At 58.1% G+C, this 19725-nt stretch overlaps 2 protein-coding genes across 2 annotated transcripts in view; both read right to left on the bottom strand.

Annotated features, from left to right (window-relative positions):
- Positions 1–6481, bottom strand: part of ARHGEF17 (Rho guanine nucleotide exchange factor 17) — a 30431-nt gene extending 23950 nt beyond the window's left edge. Inside the window, exon 1 of the mRNA XM_056502868.1 lies at positions 3446–6481. Coding sequence (XP_056358843.1) covers positions 3446–6358 — 2913 coding nt within the window. The 5' untranslated portion in view covers positions 6359–6481. The remainder of the gene's footprint in view (positions 1–3445) is intronic.
- A 2498-nt stretch (positions 6482–8979) lies between these two features.
- On the bottom strand, positions 8980–16712 carry P2RY6 (pyrimidinergic receptor P2Y6). Its single transcript, XM_056502936.1, has 2 exons — positions 16652–16712; positions 8980–11191 (listed from the first exon to the last, which is right to left on the bottom strand). Exon 2 carries the CDS (start codon positions 11134–11136, stop codon positions 10147–10149), a length of 990 nt encoding a protein of 329 aa, XP_056358911.1. The 5' UTR covers positions 11137–11191; positions 16652–16712; the 3' UTR covers positions 8980–10146.
- Between the last annotated feature and the right edge of the window lie 3013 nt (positions 16713–19725).

Genomic DNA, 19725 nt, shown 5'->3' with positions numbered 1-19725 from the left:
CTCCCAAGAGCCCCAAACCCAGTTTTTATGGGGATTTACAGAAACGAAACGGAGGGAAACTAAGTCCAAAGATGACAAACTTTAGGAATATATGGGCAGTGCATGGATGTGGCCTTTGGGCTGTCCCCAGAGCGAGGAGGAGCTCCTGGAGGATGAGGGATGAGCTGGGGAGGAGGATGCTGGGGAGGAAAGGGGGTGGCTGACGCGGGCGGCCCTGGGAGCGTGACCTGCTGACGTGACTCCCTCGGGATCCCCATCCCTGGTGGCTGTTCCGGGGTGCAGCAGGTGGGGAAGGCAGCGGCCAGGGCGCTGGGGGCCACGTTCCCACGGCTCCTGTGCTCCCCAGAGGTGCTATATTTAAATCAATATTTTCCTGTTTAGTCCAAGCGCTGCTAAGTCAACAAACACAGCATGACAGCGAACATACCTAATTTTCCATCCCCAGATGGATTCAGCCGTGGGGGGAAGAAAGATCCGAGGGGTTGCCAGCCTGGCATCTTGCTCATACTTTCACTGAGCAGTAAATGGACCCCAAATCCACCCTGTCTTGCTGCTAGGCTATGTGGGGCTGCACATGAGCACACACATTCCATCAGCTTTTGGGATGCTGGAAGCAAGAAAACATCTTTATCTCGAGTTTTGGGGTTTTTTTCTCTCTCACAGGATCTGCCAGGGTGGGATGTGCTGCTAACAACCCCTGAGGGATGGAAAGCCTGGTGCATGAGGCACAGGGTGAAGGAGTTCCTCTGCACCCAGGATGAATAGGATGGCTCCAGCCTCATGGAGAATTGCTGGAAAGAGCCCAGGACAAACAGTGCTGCCCCCGAGGGAGAACAGCACGTCACATCTCAGGGCAGGATGCACCTCTGCCAAAACCACCACCAAACCATGGCAGCTGGGAAAATATCCTGGGGGAATGATGCTGCAGGGATGCTCAACCCCAAGAGAGCACCTTGAGGGTGAAAGATTTTGGGAGAGACCATTCTAAGGGAGCATCACCAGAGGTGCCAGACCCCATTATTGGTCCCTTCCCAGTAGAGTCTGCTGGAGATGGACACCATCTCACCATCACCACCATGATAGGAGATGGATGCTCCCATCTCCCAGAATTCCCAAATGGAAGTGACCATTTCCCCATACAGACTCACAGCCTCGCAACACTGGCTCCTTCCATTGAGTTAGGGAGGGGGGAAAAAATCTAAAAGTAAAAAATAAAGCTTATTTCTTCTCTGCTGGTCAGGGAGCACATAAATCCCTGTTCCCAGTGCCAAGTTATATCCGGTCCTCGGTGCTCTCACTCAGAACTAAAGCAACTCCCTTGCAGGGCTCAGTCCCCCTCCACCCCCCCAGGCAAAGCTGGTGCCATCAGAAATAAAACATCCCAGCTCCACCATCTAATAAATCAAAAGGAGAAATAAAAATCCTGGTTTCAGTTAGGATATGGCTGGAGCACAAAGAAATCCCAAGGCAGGAGAGAGATTTGAAGATACAGCTGTGGTGTTGCCCTTAAAAGGGAAAATTCGCACCCTCTTCCCCAAGGCCGGAGGGTTCAGGCAAGGTGAGGAGCAGCATCCTCAGGGTGTGCTTCCACAGGGTGGCCTCTCCACCTGAGGACATGCTCAGCCAAACAGGGCTCCCTGCTGGTACAAATCCACCCCAAATCATCCCAGAGTTGGGATCACACTGCCCAGGGCTGGGGGTGTGGGGTCAGCAGAGCATGCCTGGTATTGGGGCCATCAGGTACCAGCCCCAGGACACCACAGGGACCTGCCTGAGTAAGAAATATCTCTCTATAAATTATTAAGATATATATTATATAAACTGAACATATTAATTATTTAGAAATGCCACTGGGTGCACAGCCTCGTGTTGGGGACCTGCCAATGTCCCCAGGGCGGCATCAGCCAAAGCTCCAGGAGCTTCCTCATTAACTCCTTTTAATTAGAACACTCCACAGTTTCATAGTAGTTTTCAGCCCATGATCAGAGAAGACAAAAACTAAACCTAAACTGGTTCATCAGGAAAAAATGCTGCCAAATTCACCCCCAATTCGCCCAAAACATCTCCAAGGATGTTTCACACAGTGGCCAAGAGCGGCCATCCCTGTTCTCAGTCACCAACTGTTGTTGTCTGGCAGTGGGGACAACACTGGGAGAAGGAGTTGGATGGGGAGCAGAACTCCCTGGAGAATCTTTTGTTGCTGCAGGGATGATGGATTCCAAGAGAAGAACCTGGGGGAATGATGCTGTGGGGATGCCAGACCCCAGGAGAACCTCCTGGGGACGATGATGCTGCAGGGCTGCTGGATCCCACGAGAATATCCTGTGAGGAGGATGCCAGACCCCAAGAGAATATCCTGGGGGGAAGATGCTGCAGGGATCTGGATTTTGGGAGGACCCAAAGAAAAGCAGCCTGGCTCTGCCCTGGCCAGCAAGGGTTACACAGCCAGGCTCAGCCCCGGGGACTTCACGCTCGGCTGCTGGTGGCTGCTGGAAGGGAATGGTCCAGCCCATCCTCTGAAACCAGCATGGGAGCAGGGGGGAGAGCCCTGCCAGCATCATTCCTGAGAGATCTCTGCAGATCCCCCGCGGGAATGGGTATTTCTGGGCTTCTCCCAGAGCTATGAAAAGCCCCGTGGGTGCTGGCACTGCTGTGCTGCAGCAGGAGGTGATGCTTCCAAACCCTTCCCGGCACAAACACCCGGAGTGATGGGAACCCAAATCCGTGTCCAAACAACAGCCAAGGGGCCTGCAGTGCCAAAAACCCAGCCCAGGAAAGATCCCAAAGCACGAAGCTGCGCTTCAAAGTGAGCAGAGCACCTTCACATCCCCCAGGCTGCACCAATTCTTGCCCAGAGAGGATCAAAGTTTTACCTATCGATCAAATATTCAGTGCATGCACAAAAATATTTTTCCCACCCACCAGCATGGCAATGCTCATGATCCCAAGTAGAGGGATGGTGGTTTTTTGTGGGAGAAAATGCAGATTTGCTCAATAAAGGGTGTAACATGAGGAATCCCAAGCAGAAGGATTGTTTAAGCCTTCCCAGCCAAGAAAAAGGCAGTTTTTGGTTCAGCATCTCAGGGATGGTCAATTTATCAGTACCTTGCATAGCATCAATGAGAGACATTATATAGAAACACAAAATTATATATATATATATAGATATATATATATAAAACCCTCTTCCACCAAAACTTCCACTGAAAACTGCTTTTTCCCATCCAAAAACCGCCTTCTTATCAGGGAGGTTGCTCCAACAAACAAGAGCCCATCCCCTGGGAGCCACCGGAAGGGCCGGGAGGGCTCTTGGCCATCCAGCAGTGCCTCTGCAGATGGGAATTTGTCCACCACAGGGGACACGTGACAGACCCCCAAGGCCATCCTTTGGATGGGTGGTGTACCCCATGAAACAAAGGCGCTTTAAGGATGGACGGGCACTTACCACCTGCGGCTTGGTCCTGGGGCCGTGCTCGTCGGGCAGCCGGGGACAGCGGGGCAGCCGGGGCGGTGGGGCGGCGGGCGGCGAGCGGGGTCCGTCCCCAGCACCGGGGGGCGTGTCACCTGAGTTGAGGGCCAGCATGTACCGCTTGGTGACATCCTCCAGCGAAGGAGGCTGGAGGGTCGGGAAGGATTTTCCAGGTGAGCGGCCGGCAGCCGGCGCAGGGAGGTGGTGGCCGGAGGGGACGAGCGGCTCGGGGACGGTGATGGGGACGAAGGTGGCGGGCTCGCTGGTGTGGCGGACGTGCTTGGTGGCCGGGCGGCTCTTGGCGAGGACGGCGGGCGCCGGGGGAGGCTGGTTCTCCTGGTGAGCAGCGCGGTTGGAGCGCTTCTTGGAGCTGCGGCGGGCGACGCGCGGGGACAGCACGTCGGCCAGCTTGGGGTCAAAGCCATAGCCACGGCCGGGGCCCGGCGCTGCGGGCTGTGCCGAGAGGATGGGCTCGCTGCTGGACGGGGGAATGCTGGGCTCCAGCTCGCTGATGGCCTCCCCGGGACCCTCGAAGGCGCCAGGCGCCAGCTCGCCACGGCGGCTGGGGTCACTCAGCGACTTCTTCTTGATGGTCTTGCCGTTGGCCTTGTCGTCGCCCAGCTTGGCCATGGCGCCGGGCTGGCTGACGATGGTGCGGATGAGGGAGCTGTAGTCACGGGGCCCATCGCTGCCCAGGGACAGGTCGCTGCCCGCGCTGCCCGCGCTGCCCGCGATGCCCGCGGGCTGGGGGATGCCCGCCTTGGCGCTCAGCGAGCCCAGCAGGTTGCTGTCGACGGAGAAATTCTTCGCCTCCTCCGCCACCGAGCATCTCCGGTGAGGCATGGGGTCGCTGAGGGAGCGGTAGGGCTCGGTGCCGCCCTCGCTGCCGCCCTCCATCCCATTGGCGCCCGCGGACGGGAACTTGCGCCGGCGCCGCAGGCTGCCAGGGGTGCTCGGCGCCTCGGCTCTGCCAGCCGGAAGGTCCTCAACAGCCGCCGGGTGAGCGGGCAGCGGCGTTTCGGAGTCACCGGCCGCCGGCCCGGCACTGGGCAGCATCCAGGCCCCCACAGCTTCATGCAGGCCTTGGAAGGGCATCCCCACGGGCTCCGGCTCCGTGACGATGCCCTCGTCCGTCACGCTCGACTCGTGACCCGACAGCTCCTCCACGGATTTAGCGCGAGCGAGGTTCTCCTCCAACTCCACGTCCTTCAAACACCGTGCGCTCTCCACCTGTCCCCGAAGGGTCGCGTCCGCCGTCCCCGTCGGTGCCACCACCTCAGCACCCTCCACACCTCCGCTGTCCTTCTGCTCGGCAGCACAGCTGTAGTCCTGCTGGGAACCCATCCTGCTGATCTTCTCGAACACCTGCCTCGCCTCCTGGATGTACTGGTCCTGGATGACCATGGGCAGAGGATCCTCGTCCCCCTGCTGTCTCCCATCTGGAGCCACCCGGACCTGGCTGTCCGCAGAGGCCAGAAGGAGCTCGGAGGAGCTCTGCTTCATGGTGCTCTGTAGGAAAAGCCGCCGAGTCCCGGATTTGTCGGAGCAGGTGAAGGACTTAGCGCGACGTAAAGTGGCCGTCAGGTCCTTGAGCGTTGGCCGCTCGCCCGGCGCCCAGCGGTTTTGGGGGTGAGCGGCACCGCAGCTGCCCGGGGAGGAGCTGGCAGCGCTGGAGCATCCATCGGAGCCCACGTCAAGGCCGACCCTCACCCCTTTCTTCTTCACCTTCAGCTCGGAGAGGTCTGATTTGAGGAAGCTGAGGAGAGTCAGGGTCTCGGTGGCAATGTCGGGGTTGGACAGGGACTTGCGGTGCTTGGCCCGCTCCCCTTCCAGCCCTGGCTGGTGCAGGCTCTCGCTCCCATAGTCCGGTTTTGCCTTGGCCACGCTCTGGGGCAGCTTGGGGCGGGCGCGGACCCCCGGCTGTCCCCACGCCAGGCCATCGCTGGCCCCGAAACTGGGCGACCGATAGATACCGTAACCTGCCTGAAGAGTCCTTCCTTGGCTGGGCCAACAGACTCCAAACTGCTCCTCTTCCTTCAGCGTCTCGGTGCTGGAATAACGACTGCCGCTGCGTGACCCGCCGGGGCTGCCGAAGGGCAGGATGTTCACCTTGGAGACGCGGGCCACCACGGGCAGCGGGTGGCGAGGGACCACCCGAGCGCAGCCTTCGGCCTCGGCATCTCCATCCGCCGTGCCCTCCTGCTTCTTCTTCCGCGCGGCGCGGGGCCGGAGGGCAGCGCTCTGCCCCTCGCCCTCGCTGCCCGAGGAGGCGCGGGGAGAGCGGGCCGCCGCCGCTTCATCGTCCCCGTTGGAGCGGGGCGATGGGGAGGAGGAGGGTGGTTGCGGTCGAGTCGAGTTATGCCAGGAATGCGGGCCGGGCTCCGGCGGAGCTCCGCGGGGAGAGCGGAGCGCCGGGTGCGGGACGCGGCTGCGGGGCGGCGGCGGCGGGGGAGCTCCGCGGGCGCTCCCGCTGCCGCTGCCGCTGCCGTTCCCCATCCCATTCCCGGTGGCCGCCGCGGGCTGCCGGCAGCTTTCCCCGAAGAGTTTCCGCATCGCCGGGACGCTGGGCCAGCGCGGCGGCTCCGCGTTTAACCCCGGGCCCGGCGGCGACGGCGGCGGCGGCGGGGGCGGCGGTGGAGCCGGGGACGGCGGCGGAGCCCCGGCATGAACCGGGCCCGGCGGCTCCGGCTCGGTAAAACGAAGAGAAAGCTGCCGTACCGACGGGGCCAGGCTGCCAAAAGCCCGGCCCGGTTGTTGCTCCGCGATCGGCGCCGAAACTTTCCTACCCGGGAAGAAGAAGGAGGAGGAGGAGGAGGAGGAAGGCGGGGAGGAGGCGGGCAGCAGGCACCGAGCCGCCGCTACCCCCCGGCCGCTGCCCCCCTCCGCCATTGTCGGTGCCCCCCCGGCGCCGCCGCCTCCGCCCGCCCCCCGGCCCCGCCGCGCCCCGGCCCCGGCCCCGCCGCAGGCACCGCCCGGCCCCGCTCCTCCTCCGGGCTGCCGCCGGCCTGCATCCCTCCCGCTTTGTTTTCTCTCTCTCTACCCCCCCCACCCCCCACCCCTTTTTTTTTTTTTTTTTTTTTTGGCTTTTCCTCCTCCCTCGCCCCCTGGTTTTTTTATTTGTTGCATTCAAATAAACTTTCCTCCCCGGAGGCGGGGTTTGCTCCCGCAGAGAGGGAGGGTTGAAGTTTTGCTCACTTTTAAAAATTATTTATTTATTTTTTATTTTTTTTCTCTCCCTCTCTCTATTTTTTTTTTTTTTTTTTTTTTCTGGAGGGGATGGGGGGAGAGAGGAAGGCGGCTTTAGAGCTGCCCTCTCTCTCCCAGGCTAAGCGAGAGCATCTCGCACCCCCCTGCATCTTTGACCCCCCTTCCCTCATCCTTCCTTACCCTCTGCATCCTTTCTTCCACACCCCCCGCCCCCAGCATCCTTCATCCCCCCTTCCCTTTTATAAAGAGGCTTATAAAAAAGTGGGAGAGCAACTTTTTACATGGCCAGATACTAATAGGATGAGTCGGACAGCTTTAAACTAAAATAGGGGAGATTTAAGTGGCAAATTGGGAAGAAATTCTCCCTTGTGAGGGTGACCAGAGAAACTGTGGCTGCCTCTGGATCCCTGGAAGTGTCCAAGGCCAGCTTGGATGGGGCTTGGAGCAGCCTGGGATAGTGGAAGGCGTCCCTGCCCATGGCAAATTAGATGGTCTTGAAGATTCCTCCCAACCCAAACCATTCTGTGATTTCCTTCCATCCCTTGCCAGCTTTTTATTTCTAGGGGGAAACAAAATAAATAATCAAAAATGTGAGTGCCGGTGAAAGATTCCTCCAGACCCTGCTTTGCAGCTCATCTCAGGGAAGAGAGAACACCTTGTTCCCAACTCGCACAGCTCTGCAGCAAAGCACTGCCCCGTGAACAGACTTTCTCGTGGGTTTTCAGCATCGCTTGTCAGCGCTTGCTATTTGAAGCCTATAACCCTCCTTTTTTCCCCAAGACAGCAGATTTATCACCGGGGATGTGAAAAATGAAGGTGGCTGGGAGGGCTGGTGGGTGAGCTGTGGCCTTGGAGACGTGGATGGGGCTGGAGAGCTGTTCTGGCCATGTAGGAGATATTGCTGGCTCTGACCCCGAGGCACAAAAAAAAGGAGGAAAAAAAATAATCCAACACCTCCTGTAAATGCATTTTTCAGGACCTCAAAAGCGCCCGCAGCGATGCCGGGAGATGCTCCGCCCCGGCGAGTGTTCCTTCCCTGGCTCTCCCTTCCCACCCTCCGCCCTGCTGCCCTGCTTCCCCTAGTCCTGGGTGTCTCCTGGCTGCAAGGATGACGTCCCCGCGGTGTCCCCCCAGCTGGCATTTTGGGAAGAGCCATGTATTTCATCTCCACTCGGTTCTGTAGGAGCTGGTTCCTCAGCTGCTGGCTTTGAGCATCTGGCAAGCAAAGGAGATTTGTTGTTCACCCCATTTCTAAGGCACCCCCTTATTCCCATCACCGTGGTTTCCAGGCCTGGTGGTGCCAAGGGAACTGCTGGCAGGACCCCAAGGCAGGGCAGGACATGGCGAGATCCAAAGAGAGCTCTGTGTGTCCCCTCCTCTCGAAAAAGTTCCAAATTGGTGATTCCAGTATCAGGAACATCATGCTGAGGCTGTTGGATGAGACCCCCTGAGCCCATGCAGCCCTTGCAGCCACCACCAGACTTTTTGGAAGCTGATTCATTTTTTTCCCCCCTCAGAGCTATATTGTGGTTCTATTTTTCCGGCCACCTCGTGCCGTGGGTCCTGTCCAGGCGCTGGGTGCTCCGATGGTGCAGGGCTCCTCCCTCCCTCCCGGGAGCCAGGCGGACACCCACAGATCAGCCGGCTTGCTCCAAATCTAAATATTTTGCGCCCTCTCCTGGGTCCGGACGGCGTGGCCCGGCCCTCCCGCCCCCTCACCTTCCTGCTGTCTGGGAAGAGATGGGGACATCGGGCTGGGGTTGTCCCCGCAGCCACCGCTCTCACTGCTCCCCAGCATTTTGCCCTCCCATTGCAGGACCCCGAAGGTGCATCAGAGGGGATTTGGGCGTGGGTAAGCTCAGGCCGAGGGAAAGGACAGGGCTGCCTTTGCCTCCTCCATCACATTCTGTGCCCCAGCCCAGAGTCATTGTCACCACCAGGACAGGGGCTCAGCTCCTGCCACACCAGGTGGTCTGAGCTAATGCTGCTGCAGCATCCCTCTCTGTTCCAGCCTAGCCCTGATGCTGAGGTCTCTGAGCATCATCCAAGAGCCTGTGACCACTCTGGACACGCTCCTGATCCTCATGACAGCAAGGAGACACACTGGGACTGCAGCACTGGGTGCTTGGGTGGCCAGGTACCTGGGGAGACACTGTGTACCTGCAGGGAGCAGGTCAGGAGGAGCTGCACACTTGGCCAGCTGCAGGCAGCCAAGCTGGAGGGGTGCTCAACCCTGGAGATTTGGAGCAAGTTACTTGAACCCACTTAGGTGTGATTATTACAAGCAGACAGGGAAAATGCAGTTATCCACATAGATACTTTTATATATATACACTGTATAGATACATATATTGTGTTCAGGCAGAGAATTTCTGCACTGCAGAGCCTGTGCTGGGCCACAAACCTCCCTCTGCTCGGATATATTCTATGTCTGTACATACAGTGGGTGTATACACCCATCTAAGAAAGAGCAGGGAGTTAATTCTATACATCCTGTATGTTAGAGAAAACTCACAGAGCAATGAGTGCTGCATCCACCTCGCAAATCCCTCCTTGCTAGGAGGGAGCAGCATCCCAACAGAGGCTGTGGGAGCAAAATTCAGTCCCCAGCCCTGTAGAGAGTCCAAGCCAGCCGTGGGATGTGTGGTGATGTGGCCAGGACACTAAGTAGCTCCCTGTGGCATGCATTTTCCAACTCCAGGTATTGTGTCCCCATGTGCTGGATTTGATTGTGGTGGATCCTGGTTAGGAGGTGACAGCAGGGCACCTCTGACACCAGGATGGGCCAGATTTGGAGTGCTGGGCTAAGCAGGGAGCTGGACTCAGATGAAAGTCCCCAGGCAGGTGACAATGATGCTGGCTTGTGCCTAACCCAGCCTATGGTCATTGCTTCAGTGGGAAATCCAGCATGGGTGTTCCAGCGGCCCTGATGTCCCCTTTCCTTGTTCCCAGCCTGTCCAGGGGTGCTCCTCTACCATTTTGCAGCACCAGCAGTACCAGTGAGCCTGTGTCTCCTGCTGGTGTGCCTCATTCTGGGCACTGGGGGATAGGGATGTCCCAGTGTTACCCAAAAACCATCCATGACACTGATCTTGAGCTGGAGAAACGCCATGGTATGGGCTGAACCAAACCCACCCCAGCCTTTGCATGCTGTCTCCATCAGGGAATTTTAATTGTGTGTGGGCACAAATCATTCCCCCAGCAGCTCATCCTGAGCCAGGGATGTGTTCCTCCATGGTCCCACCTTGCTCTCCACAGTCCCAATGGACTTTTATTGCATTGGTGGCTTGACCCCCAAGGTGCTGAGCTGCTCCAAGTGAGCCAGGGACAGGACACTGTGATGGGGCTAATGGTGCAGGCTGGAGATGGCTGAAGGTGCTGAAAGCTTGGGATGCCATCCTCCTCTCCTGTGTGTCCCAGCGAAGCATCTCTGCTCCTGGAGCTCGGAGGCGGACCTGCCCCGTGCCCGCCTAGGAGCCGTAGGAGATGCAGTGGTCGTGGCGCCACTTGGAGCTCACCTTGTCCAGCAGGTAGCGCGTGCTCTCGCGGAACTTGCGCTGGGTGAAGTAGAAGAGGATGGGGTCCAGGACGCTGTTCATGCTGGCGAAGGGCCGCGTGCACTTGTAGGCGATGGCGAAGGCCTGCAGGGCCGGGCAGGGCAGGGCGGGCGAGGAGCGCACGATCAGGTAGATGGTCTTGGTGAGGTGGAACGGCAGGAAGCTGATGGAGAAGACGATGACCACGATGATGACCATGCGCACGGCTTTGTCCTTCCTCTTGTGCACGGCCAGCCCGATCAGCTCGTCCCTCTGGCACAGGATGCGGGCCATGCTGCAGTAGCAGGCCAGGATGGCGGCGAAGGGCAGCAGGAAGCCGGTGAAGGTGAGGGTGATGCCGTAGGGGAAGTAGGCGGCCGAGCGGTCGGGCGGGCTCAGGTCGTAGCACACCGTGCGGTTCCGCTGCGTGCCCGTGGAGGCGAAGACGAAGGTGGGCAGGCACTGGGCGATGACGATGAACCACACGGCTGCGCACGCCAGCCACGTCAGCTTCTTGCCCTTCCTCTTGTGCCACGAGGCCAGCGGGTGGCAGATGCCCAGGTAGCGCTGCACGCTGATGCAGGTGAGGAAGAGGATGCTGCCGTGCAGGTTGGTGTAGAACTGGAAGCGCACGAACTTGCAGGTGAAGTCCCCGAAGGGCCAGTAGTCCTTCTGGGTGTAGTTGTAGATGAGGAGGGGCAGGGAGCAGACGTAGAGCAGGTCAGCCACGGCCAGGTTGAGCATGTAGATGGTGCTGCGGCTCAGCGCCTTCCGCGCCAGCCAGATCTGCCCGATGACCACGGCGTTGAGGGGCAGCCCCAGCACGAACACCACCGAGTACACCAGGGGCAGCAGCACCTGCTTGAACTCCTCGTGGTAGGTGCACGAGTTCCTGCCGGTGCTCACGGCTGTCAGGTTGGCCATGGTGGTGCTCCCACCCCTCGGTGTCCTCTCTGCTGGCACGGCCCCTCTGCAGCACCTGTGAATGGCAGAGGGGGCAGCTGGTGACTCGTCTGCGTGCTGTCACATACACCTCACAAACCTGGACCAGTGTTCTGCAGGCTGGGGCAACCCCCAGTGCTCACACAGGGGCATGAAGGGATGCAGAGCAGTCCTGAGGAGGGTTTGGGGGTGTTGGTGGGTGAGAAGCTGGACATGATCCACCCATGTGCAGTATGTGCAACCCTCTGTGCCCTGGGCTGATCCCCCAGCGTGGGCAGCAGGGGAGGGGGATTCTGCCCCTCTGCCCCTGTGCTCAGGTGAGACCTCACCTGCAGAGCTGGGTCACAGCAGCAGGAGGACGTGGAGCTGCTGGAGAGAGCCCAGAGGAGGGCACAGATCTGCTCCAAGGCTGGAGCCCCTCTGCTCTGGAGCCAGGCTGGGAGTGCTGGGCTACCCAGAGAAGCTCTGGCATCCCTGCAAGTGTTCAGGTTGGACGGGGCTTGGAGCACCTGGGCTAGTGCGAGGTGTCTCTGCCCATGGCAGGGGGTTGGAATGAATTCCTAAGGTCACTTCCAACCCAGACCCTCCTGTGATCCCGTGGTTGTAAGCCACAGTGACGGATTTAGGGGTCTCACAGGAAGGCAAAGGCAGGGTGGGCGGGAACTGCACAGGACACCGTGGTGGCCACGCTTGCCACCATGGCAGCTCCTCTTCCCATGGCAGTTATCCCCACGGAAAGGTTTGCACAAGGCCGAGCCGCTGTCATCCCCCTCCGGCAGAGGAAATTGCGGCAGGATGCGCCGGTAGCCGCCGGCACGGCTTCCTGAGCCTCTGCAGGGGGTGCCAAAGCCCCGCAGCCAGCCGGGCTCACCGGGAGACGCCGCCCGCACGGAGCCCTGCGCGACCCCGGTGGGCGCTGCCAGCCTGTCACTGGCACCGGCGACAGCCACCCCGGTTTGGTTTAGCGGGCTCAGAGAGCTGCTCTGAGCAGGGGAGGAGCACATCTGCCGTCCTCGGAGGCTGGCAGCAGCGTGGCAGAGTGGTGCCCCAGCCCGTGAGCCCCCTGTCCCCGCCGAGCACCGGGCAGCATCTCTCGCCCTGGGTACCAACCTCGCCCGGAGCGCAGCAGGTCCGGGACAGCCGCTCCTCCTCCCTGCCCTGCCCTGCCCTGCCCTGCCTGGCCGGAGACACGGGGACAGCCCCCGCTCCTCCTGCTGCCCTGGGCACAGACCCGCCTGCAACGGGCTGGCCACTGGGAAAGGGAAACTGAGGCAGCGAGGAGGTGCCCGAGCTCCAGCCGGGAGCATGGGGCTTAGGGCACCGGGGAGAGAGACCAAACGAGTCCAGGGGCCACCCCCTCCAGTTCAGGTGTTTGGGATTCAGCCGTCCCCAGAGCACAGCCCAGCCGTGGTGCCAGTGTTGGGGACAAGAGTTTGGGGTTTGTGAAACTGTCCCCCTGCTGCTGCACCCTTGTCCCCCTGGTACCCTGCACCCCCATTCATCCCCTCACACCTTGAGCTCCTCTGTCACCTGACTGAGCCCTCATCACCCCCAGCTGTGCCCCCCATAGCCCTGCTGAGCCCCCTGCATCCCACTGAGCACCCCACTGCCACCCCAGCTCCAGGCAGTCCCAGCACTCACCTCTCCCACCTCCAGGGCTTTGAACTTCCCTGTCCCCTGGGTCCCCCCAAACCCAAGGCTGGGCCAGCACCCACAGGAACCTCTGCCATCCCCCTGTGTCCCCAGGAGCCCCACCAAGGACACTGGGGACAAGGGCAGAGGGGATTTGGGGGACTCTTACCTGCTGGGGTGCCCCAGGGTGCTGGCACCTCTGCTCTGCCAGCTCTTGGCACATCTGTGGGTGCTGTTCTCACCCCCCTGAGCAGCACTTCCCTTTCCTCTCAGCAGCAGCAGCACCCCAGGGAAACAGGGAACAGAAACCCTGGCAGGGTGGGCACAGGGCTGCCTGGAATGGCTCTGCCTGGCACTGCATGGCTGTGGCATGGCACAAATGCCACCAGGGCAGGGGGTGCTCCTGCCTGCAGTGCCAGGCTGCAGCCAGCTCAGGCCATTAGAAATCATTTTGGTCTTTTCTGTAATTTTTTTTTAATTTTCCCCCTTATTTTTTGGCTGCTTTGCCTCATCTTTGGATCTTTCCTCCATTTTTGTCTCACTTCCCTCATATCCTCCCAAGTGTGGGCACACATTGGGGACAGAAAAGTCCCCTGGCACTGTGGCACCAAGAGAGAGAAGATGTTCCACCTGTCCAGGTGCTGCAGTAAAATAAGGGAGACTGAGGTGCAGGCACTGAGTCTGAAGTGAACCAGTGTGGCCTACACCCCTTTTTAACCTGTTTTTCCCCTGAAACACCCCTTGGAGGGGTGTTGGCAGGGGCCATGCCCAAGGCTACCTAGACCTTCAGTTATGGAGGGCACCCAAAAAAAGGAGGAATGGCCAAAAAAAGAAGGGATCCCTCCAAAAATGGCAAATGAGGGGAAAAAAAACCCTTTGTAAGAGTGAAACAGCACTGAACTCCCCTGCTGCTGGGTCTGGAGGGATGGGAAAGCTGGAGGAAAGGAGGAAAAATCATTCCTAAACCCAGGGAAAGCCAGCCACTGGAGAATCCCCATCCCAATTGTATCCAGGGCATGCAGCTGCCCATAACCCCCAATCACACTCTGCCAGCACCACCAATTAAAGAAACCAGTTAATGAAACCACACTGAGACCCTCAGCCTCAACAAGTTTCTGTGCCCAGGCCATGTTCCCACCTCCTTGTCAGTCTGGGTGGATTATCCCAAAAGTCCCTTTTCTCACCCCAAAACCCCATCATGGGAATCCCTGCCAGCTCTTAGGGTGATGGGGTTGGCAACTCCCAAACCCAAAATCCAAAATCCAAATATAAATACAAAATAGGAGCTGGTGCCCTGCCACCCCAGAGATGGGCACTGGCTGAAATCCACTTTTTCATGGAAATGAAACTTTCAGGGGAAAATGAGACTTTCAGGGGAAAAAAAAAAGCGGATGCCTGTGGTGTTGGGGAGGGTTAGGATGGGGTCATCCTCACCCCAGAGGTTTAAGGTGGGTGCAGAGGAGGAACAAAGATCAGGAAAGAGAAGTGGGGCTGCTCTGTGGCCAGATGGGGAAGAGATTAAAAAAAATCACCAGCAGCCTCGACCTTCCCCCTGCACGTGCCCCCTCCAACCTCTTTGCTCTCAAACCAAGCCCTTCTCCAGTGGAATCAGCTTTAATTAACACCCTGCTATTGATTTGAAGGGGGATTCTGCAAGCTGGGTACGGTGGGAAAAGCTTTTGCAGGTTGCTGCCCTGGAATGGGATGTGGGGGAGGGCTCCCTCCGTGGTTTATCTTTCCCATCCTGGTCTTTGTGGCTGCTGGCAGGGCTGGAAAGCTGGGCTGGGGGGAAGTGAAAGCTCCAGCTCAGCAGATTTCTAAGAGCATGGAAGGGGGATGCTCCATCCTGCATGTCACTTGGCCAAAGCCACCACATCCTCATCCCCAGACATCTCCTGGCTGGTGCCAAAATATCTTGATCTGCCCATCTGCCCAGTGGGGAGCCAGGCTTGGATGTTTTAAGGAAAATTTCCATTTAGTGAAGCCTGAGGGTGTAACAATGTGGAAAAATTGGGGCAGCACTGGGAATTTTGGGGTACTAAACACGGATTGTTGGGAATGGGGCACAGGGTGGTGGCAGAGCCACTCTGTCCTTGGGTGACCGCCTTCAGCCCCCCACAATTTTGTGCCCCAACATAAATCAGCACTTCAGGGAGGCTCTGGGCAACCTGGGCTGCAATTCCCTGCTGGAAAGGGAATGATGGGGACTGGGAAGGTGCAATGAACTTTCCCAGTCTCAGCTGGCCCATACCTCTATAAATATAAATATAAATATAAATATAAATATAAATATAAATATAAATATAAATATAAATATAAATATAAATATAAATATAAATATAAATATAAATAATATAAATATAAACCTCTATACATAAATATACACCTCTATACATAAATATACACCTCTATACATAAATACACCTCTGCATATCTCTCTACATATATATCTCACTACATCCAACCATATCTATGGCTCTCCACACAAAAACATTACATACTTATGACTATAAATCTCTCCACTCACACACACACATATACACAAACTTCCACACCCCTACACACAAAGATATGTCCCTGAGCACATGGAGTCACACTCGTGTTGATACATAACTCCAGCCATATATACAGAAATATATTTATGCATCTATACACACATGTCTATACAGACATGCTCATATATAGGAATATATTTATACCTCTGGCTGTATATATGCACAAATACATATATGTATATATATAAAAGGTAGAAGCCAGGCTACTGGCACCCACGGCAGAGGTGCCAAGGAAAACCAGGTCCCCCGGGCATATTTAAGCACATTTAGGTGCAAAACAACCTCTGGCGTGGGGTTGATCCCTATGGATGCTTGAGGGATGCAGGAGTGTCCCCAGACCATGGCAGAGCAGAGGGACAGGGGAGAGTCCACCCCGCACCAGCCCTGCCGGGGGGATCACGGTGGGATTTTGAGCCCTGCTCCCTGGTAAGAGCTGCCAAACTCCCCAAGAGCAAAGTCCGGCAGCTTCCATTTGGAGTGGCTCTGGGATCACCCCAAATCCCAGCCGAGGCACGGATGTTCTCTGGATCTGACCCCATTCTCTCCTGTCCTGCCTCATCCTGCCCAGTTCAATTCCATCTGTTTGGGTCCAGTCCTGCCCAGTCTGCCCCATCCTGCCCAGTTTGGTTTGGCTCTGTTGGATCCCATCCTGACGGGTTCAGCCTTGCCCCCTCGGGTCTGATCCTGCCCGGTTCACTCTGACCCGCTCGGATCTCATCCTGCCCAGCTGGGTCTGACCCCGCTGGGTCCCATCTTGCCCTGTCCAGTCCCATCCTGCCCACTCGGATCCCATCCTTTCCCGTTCGGCTTGTCCCGTCCCCCGCTCCCCATTCACGGCGCTTACCGGCAGCGGGATGTGCCGGGACAGAGCGGGCTCGCTCTGACCCTGTGAGATCCCACCCTGCCTGGGTGGGTCTGACCCTGTCCTACCCGCTCCAGTCCCATCCTGCCCGGTCCAGTCCCATCCCGTCCTTCCAGCTTCTCTCCGGCACAACTGAATTCCATCCTTTCCCGGTTCGGCTTGTCCCGTACTCCCGGTACGCGGCACTCACCAGGGCGGGATGCGCCGGGAGGCAGCGGCTCCACTCTAACCCTGAAGGGTTCCATCCTGCCCTTTCCAGCCCATCCCGCCCTTTCCAGCCCCATCCCGCCCTTTCCAGCCCCATCCTCACTCTGCCCCACCAAGATCCCACCCTGCCCGTTCGGCTCTGACCCTCCAGGGTCCCAACCTGCCCGCTTCACTCTGGCCCTGCGGGATCCCATCCCGGCCCGGTTCGGTGGGTCCCGTTCCCCCCGTCCGCGGCACTTACCGGCAGCGGGATGCGGCGGAGCCCGCGGCTCGGAGCGCTCGGAGCCGCCCGGTGCCGCCGCCGCTCCGCCCCGGGGCCGCCCCGCTCCGCCCCGCTCCGGCCCCGGCACCTGCGGAGCGCCCCGAGGGGCCAGGGAGGGCTCACAGCCGGCCTGGGGCACGGCAGGGGGAGAAACAGCTGGGCTGGGGGCGCCCAGCGTGGGGGCTCCCGGGCAAACATCTGGCTCAGGATTTTGGGAGAGCATCGGTATCAAAGCGGGAGTCGCGGGGCTTCCGACAGCCCCAAAAGTGGGATTTGCAGGGTGGGATGCCCACGCCCTAGGGAACAGCTGGATTGTCGGGCCATGGGTGTCGGGCACAGGGTCTCCCCGCGGCACCGGGGCGCAGCCAGAGGGGTCGGTGCCTCCCGTGCCCATTAACCAGGCGGTCAGTGCTCCCGCTTCCTGAGCAGGGCTATTAAAGAGCAATAAGGCAAAGAACCCCGGGGGACGGCTTGGGTACGGAGCAGCAGATGCATAAACAGCGCTGGGATGCTGGCATTCCGCGGGGTGACGGGCTTGACCCTTTCTCTCCCTGGAAACCCTCTAGAATTATTCCCTGCTTTCTCTTCGGGGGCTTGTGATGGGTCTCGGGGGATGTGGAAGGGAAGGAGGTGCTGAAGGTATTACCCAGATGATGGAACTCCAAGCGGGGGGCTTCCCAGCGTCACCTCATGGAGCAGGCACCCAGATATGTCTTGAGAGGCTTTGGGCTGTACAGGATGGATGGTGCAGCAGAATGAGGCATCTGGATCCTGCTGAAGTGGATAACACGGGCTGTCATCGATCCTGGCGTGAGCCCACGGCCAAGCCGGGCAGCGTGGCCGCGGGAGAGATGGGCTCTGGCAGGATCTGACACGAATATTCGCAGCCACAGCCAGGCTGGAGCCATCCCTCACATCCCGGGGCTGCCCGGGCTTGTGGGGTTGGGCTGGCGATGGCTCGGTGCCCCGGTGAAATTCCCCGCTCCCTCAGCCTCCACGGGGAGAGGAAATCTGGGGGGGAAATGTGCTTTTCCCCAGAAAACACACCTTGTGCAAACAAGCCCAGGATGGGGAGCCCAGGACTTCCCGCGAGCATCCGGGGAATGCAGCTGGGGATGGACGGGACTCGTTCCCCCAGCGAACTGACAGGAGGGAACCCATCCCACCTCCAGAGCTGCCTCCGGCTTTGGGAAGGCTGGCGTCCTCCCTGCTGGCACAGCGGGTGTCCTTGCAGGTCCCCAAGGTGAACAGCCGGCTGTCCTGCTGTGGGGACACTGTAAATAGTGCCGGCAGTGTTAAAAAACAAAAAATGTAATAGTGGCTCCTGGCTGCCTGCCAGCTCCAAACACCTCCACTGAGCCACAAGCCCAGCCCTAGAACACCTGGAATTAATGGGAAATCCCCAAAAATGACATTCTGAGGGCTGAGCAGGAATAGGAGAGGCAAATCTGGGGCCAGTATCTGGGTCTAAAAAGAAGAGGTTTCAAGCAAAGCGTTGTTTTGATACTTCTTTCTTCATACCAAAGGATCATTGGGAAAAATAAGTGGGGAAAGGGACTAGCCTGGGTTCCTCTTGGAGTCTGCCCGAGTGAATTAATCTTTGGCAGAAAGGCCTGGCTCGTGGCTGGTTTGAGTTTCCCAGCCCCTGGTTTCTGCTCCTCCGGCTGCGTGCTGCCAGTAACTGCATTAGCTCCTGAGTGCAGGTGACCTTTGCCACTGCTGCTCCCAGGGGAACTGCACCTTCCCACTGGCATCCAGGCTTCCAGCTGCCAGCACATCCCAGAATGGCTGGATGTGACAGGAGCATCTGTGGTCAAGGCCAGGAGGCGGTTTGGAGCTGGGACCGTGGTCTTTCAACAGCTGCAAAACCTCCTGGAGGTGAAAAGCAGCATTTTTCAAATGCTGGAGCTTTGTGGGACCCTCGGGGCTGGGATGTCCCCACCACCAGACGCTGGCTGTCCCCACGGGGAGGTTCCTCAGAGCTCTCAGGCTGTTCCCCAGCACAGACATGCAGGGATCAGGCCGGGTCCCTTCTGCCTCGGGCTCCACCGCGTCTCACCAGACCGGAGACGTCTTGCATGAAGAATTTCATTACATCTAAAAGCTATTTGTAACGGAAATGGAGTTAATCTCTCATGTCCTGACAACTCCAGCCTGGCAGGGTGGTGGATCTGGTTGAGCTTGCTCATGAGGAGGTGACATTTGATGACAACTTTCTCTTTTTAAACCAGCTCAGAGGATATGGTCACCCCAGACTCCTCCATGCACATCTGCTACCCCAGCACCTTTGAGTCCCTGGATTTTTAGCAGAGAAGGTGTTTGTTGGAGAAAGTCTCATCTCCTGAGGTCTACTCTGATGGAGCCCTGCACCTTCTTGCTGCAACCAGGGTTCACCACAGCCAGAGAAGAGCAGCCAGCTGGGGTGAAGTCAGACGAGTCCTCTCACTGCCAGACTTCTGAGACAGAGAAACTGGTCACCCTCCAGTGCCATGAGTGGTCCTTCACAATTCAGACATTCACAATTTGAACCTTCAATTTGTGGTCAGCTTTCTGTCTTCAAGGACAGAGCTGGGGTCATCTCCAAACTTTTCATGGTTGAGTGGAAATCAAATGCCTCCAGGTTGACCACAATCCTTCATTTAGCTCCTTGCCCTCCATCCTGAAAATCCTTAGGTTTTCACCTCTCTGTGGCTCTTCCCATCCTGGGAGATGAATGGATGTTCAAAAGTAGGTTCAGATCCCTGTGGGGACCTGGAGGATCTGTCCATGCTGCCTGGGGGTGATGGATTGGATCACCAGCTCCACTCTCCAGACCACATCCACAAGAAGGAATAAGGAGCTCAGAGCCCAGGGGACATGGAGGTGCCTTTGGGATTTCCCATCCAGGAAAGATTTAAAACAACTTCCCTCAAGTCATTGTTGTTTCCTCATCGGTTTGTTTGCTTTGGCTGCTGGATCTGAGGCAGTTGTGCAGCTGGAGAGCCTTCTCTGGGAAATGATTGATCCCAATTACAGCAAGGGATCAAGTGTGGAAATGCTGCTGGAGGGGCCTG

This window comes from Oenanthe melanoleuca, chromosome 1 (assembly GCF_029582105.1).
Source record: "Oenanthe melanoleuca isolate GR-GAL-2019-014 chromosome 1, OMel1.0, whole genome shotgun sequence".
Classification (NCBI taxonomy): Eukaryota; Metazoa; Chordata; class Aves; order Passeriformes; family Muscicapidae; genus Oenanthe; species Oenanthe melanoleuca.
This window is presented reverse-complemented; position numbering and strand designations above follow the sequence as displayed.

Coding starts and splice junctions, on each gene's coding strand:
- P2RY6 (XM_056502936.1), bottom strand. CDS start 11,136: ATGGCCAACCTGACAGCCGTGAGCACCGGCAGGAACTCGTGCACCTAC.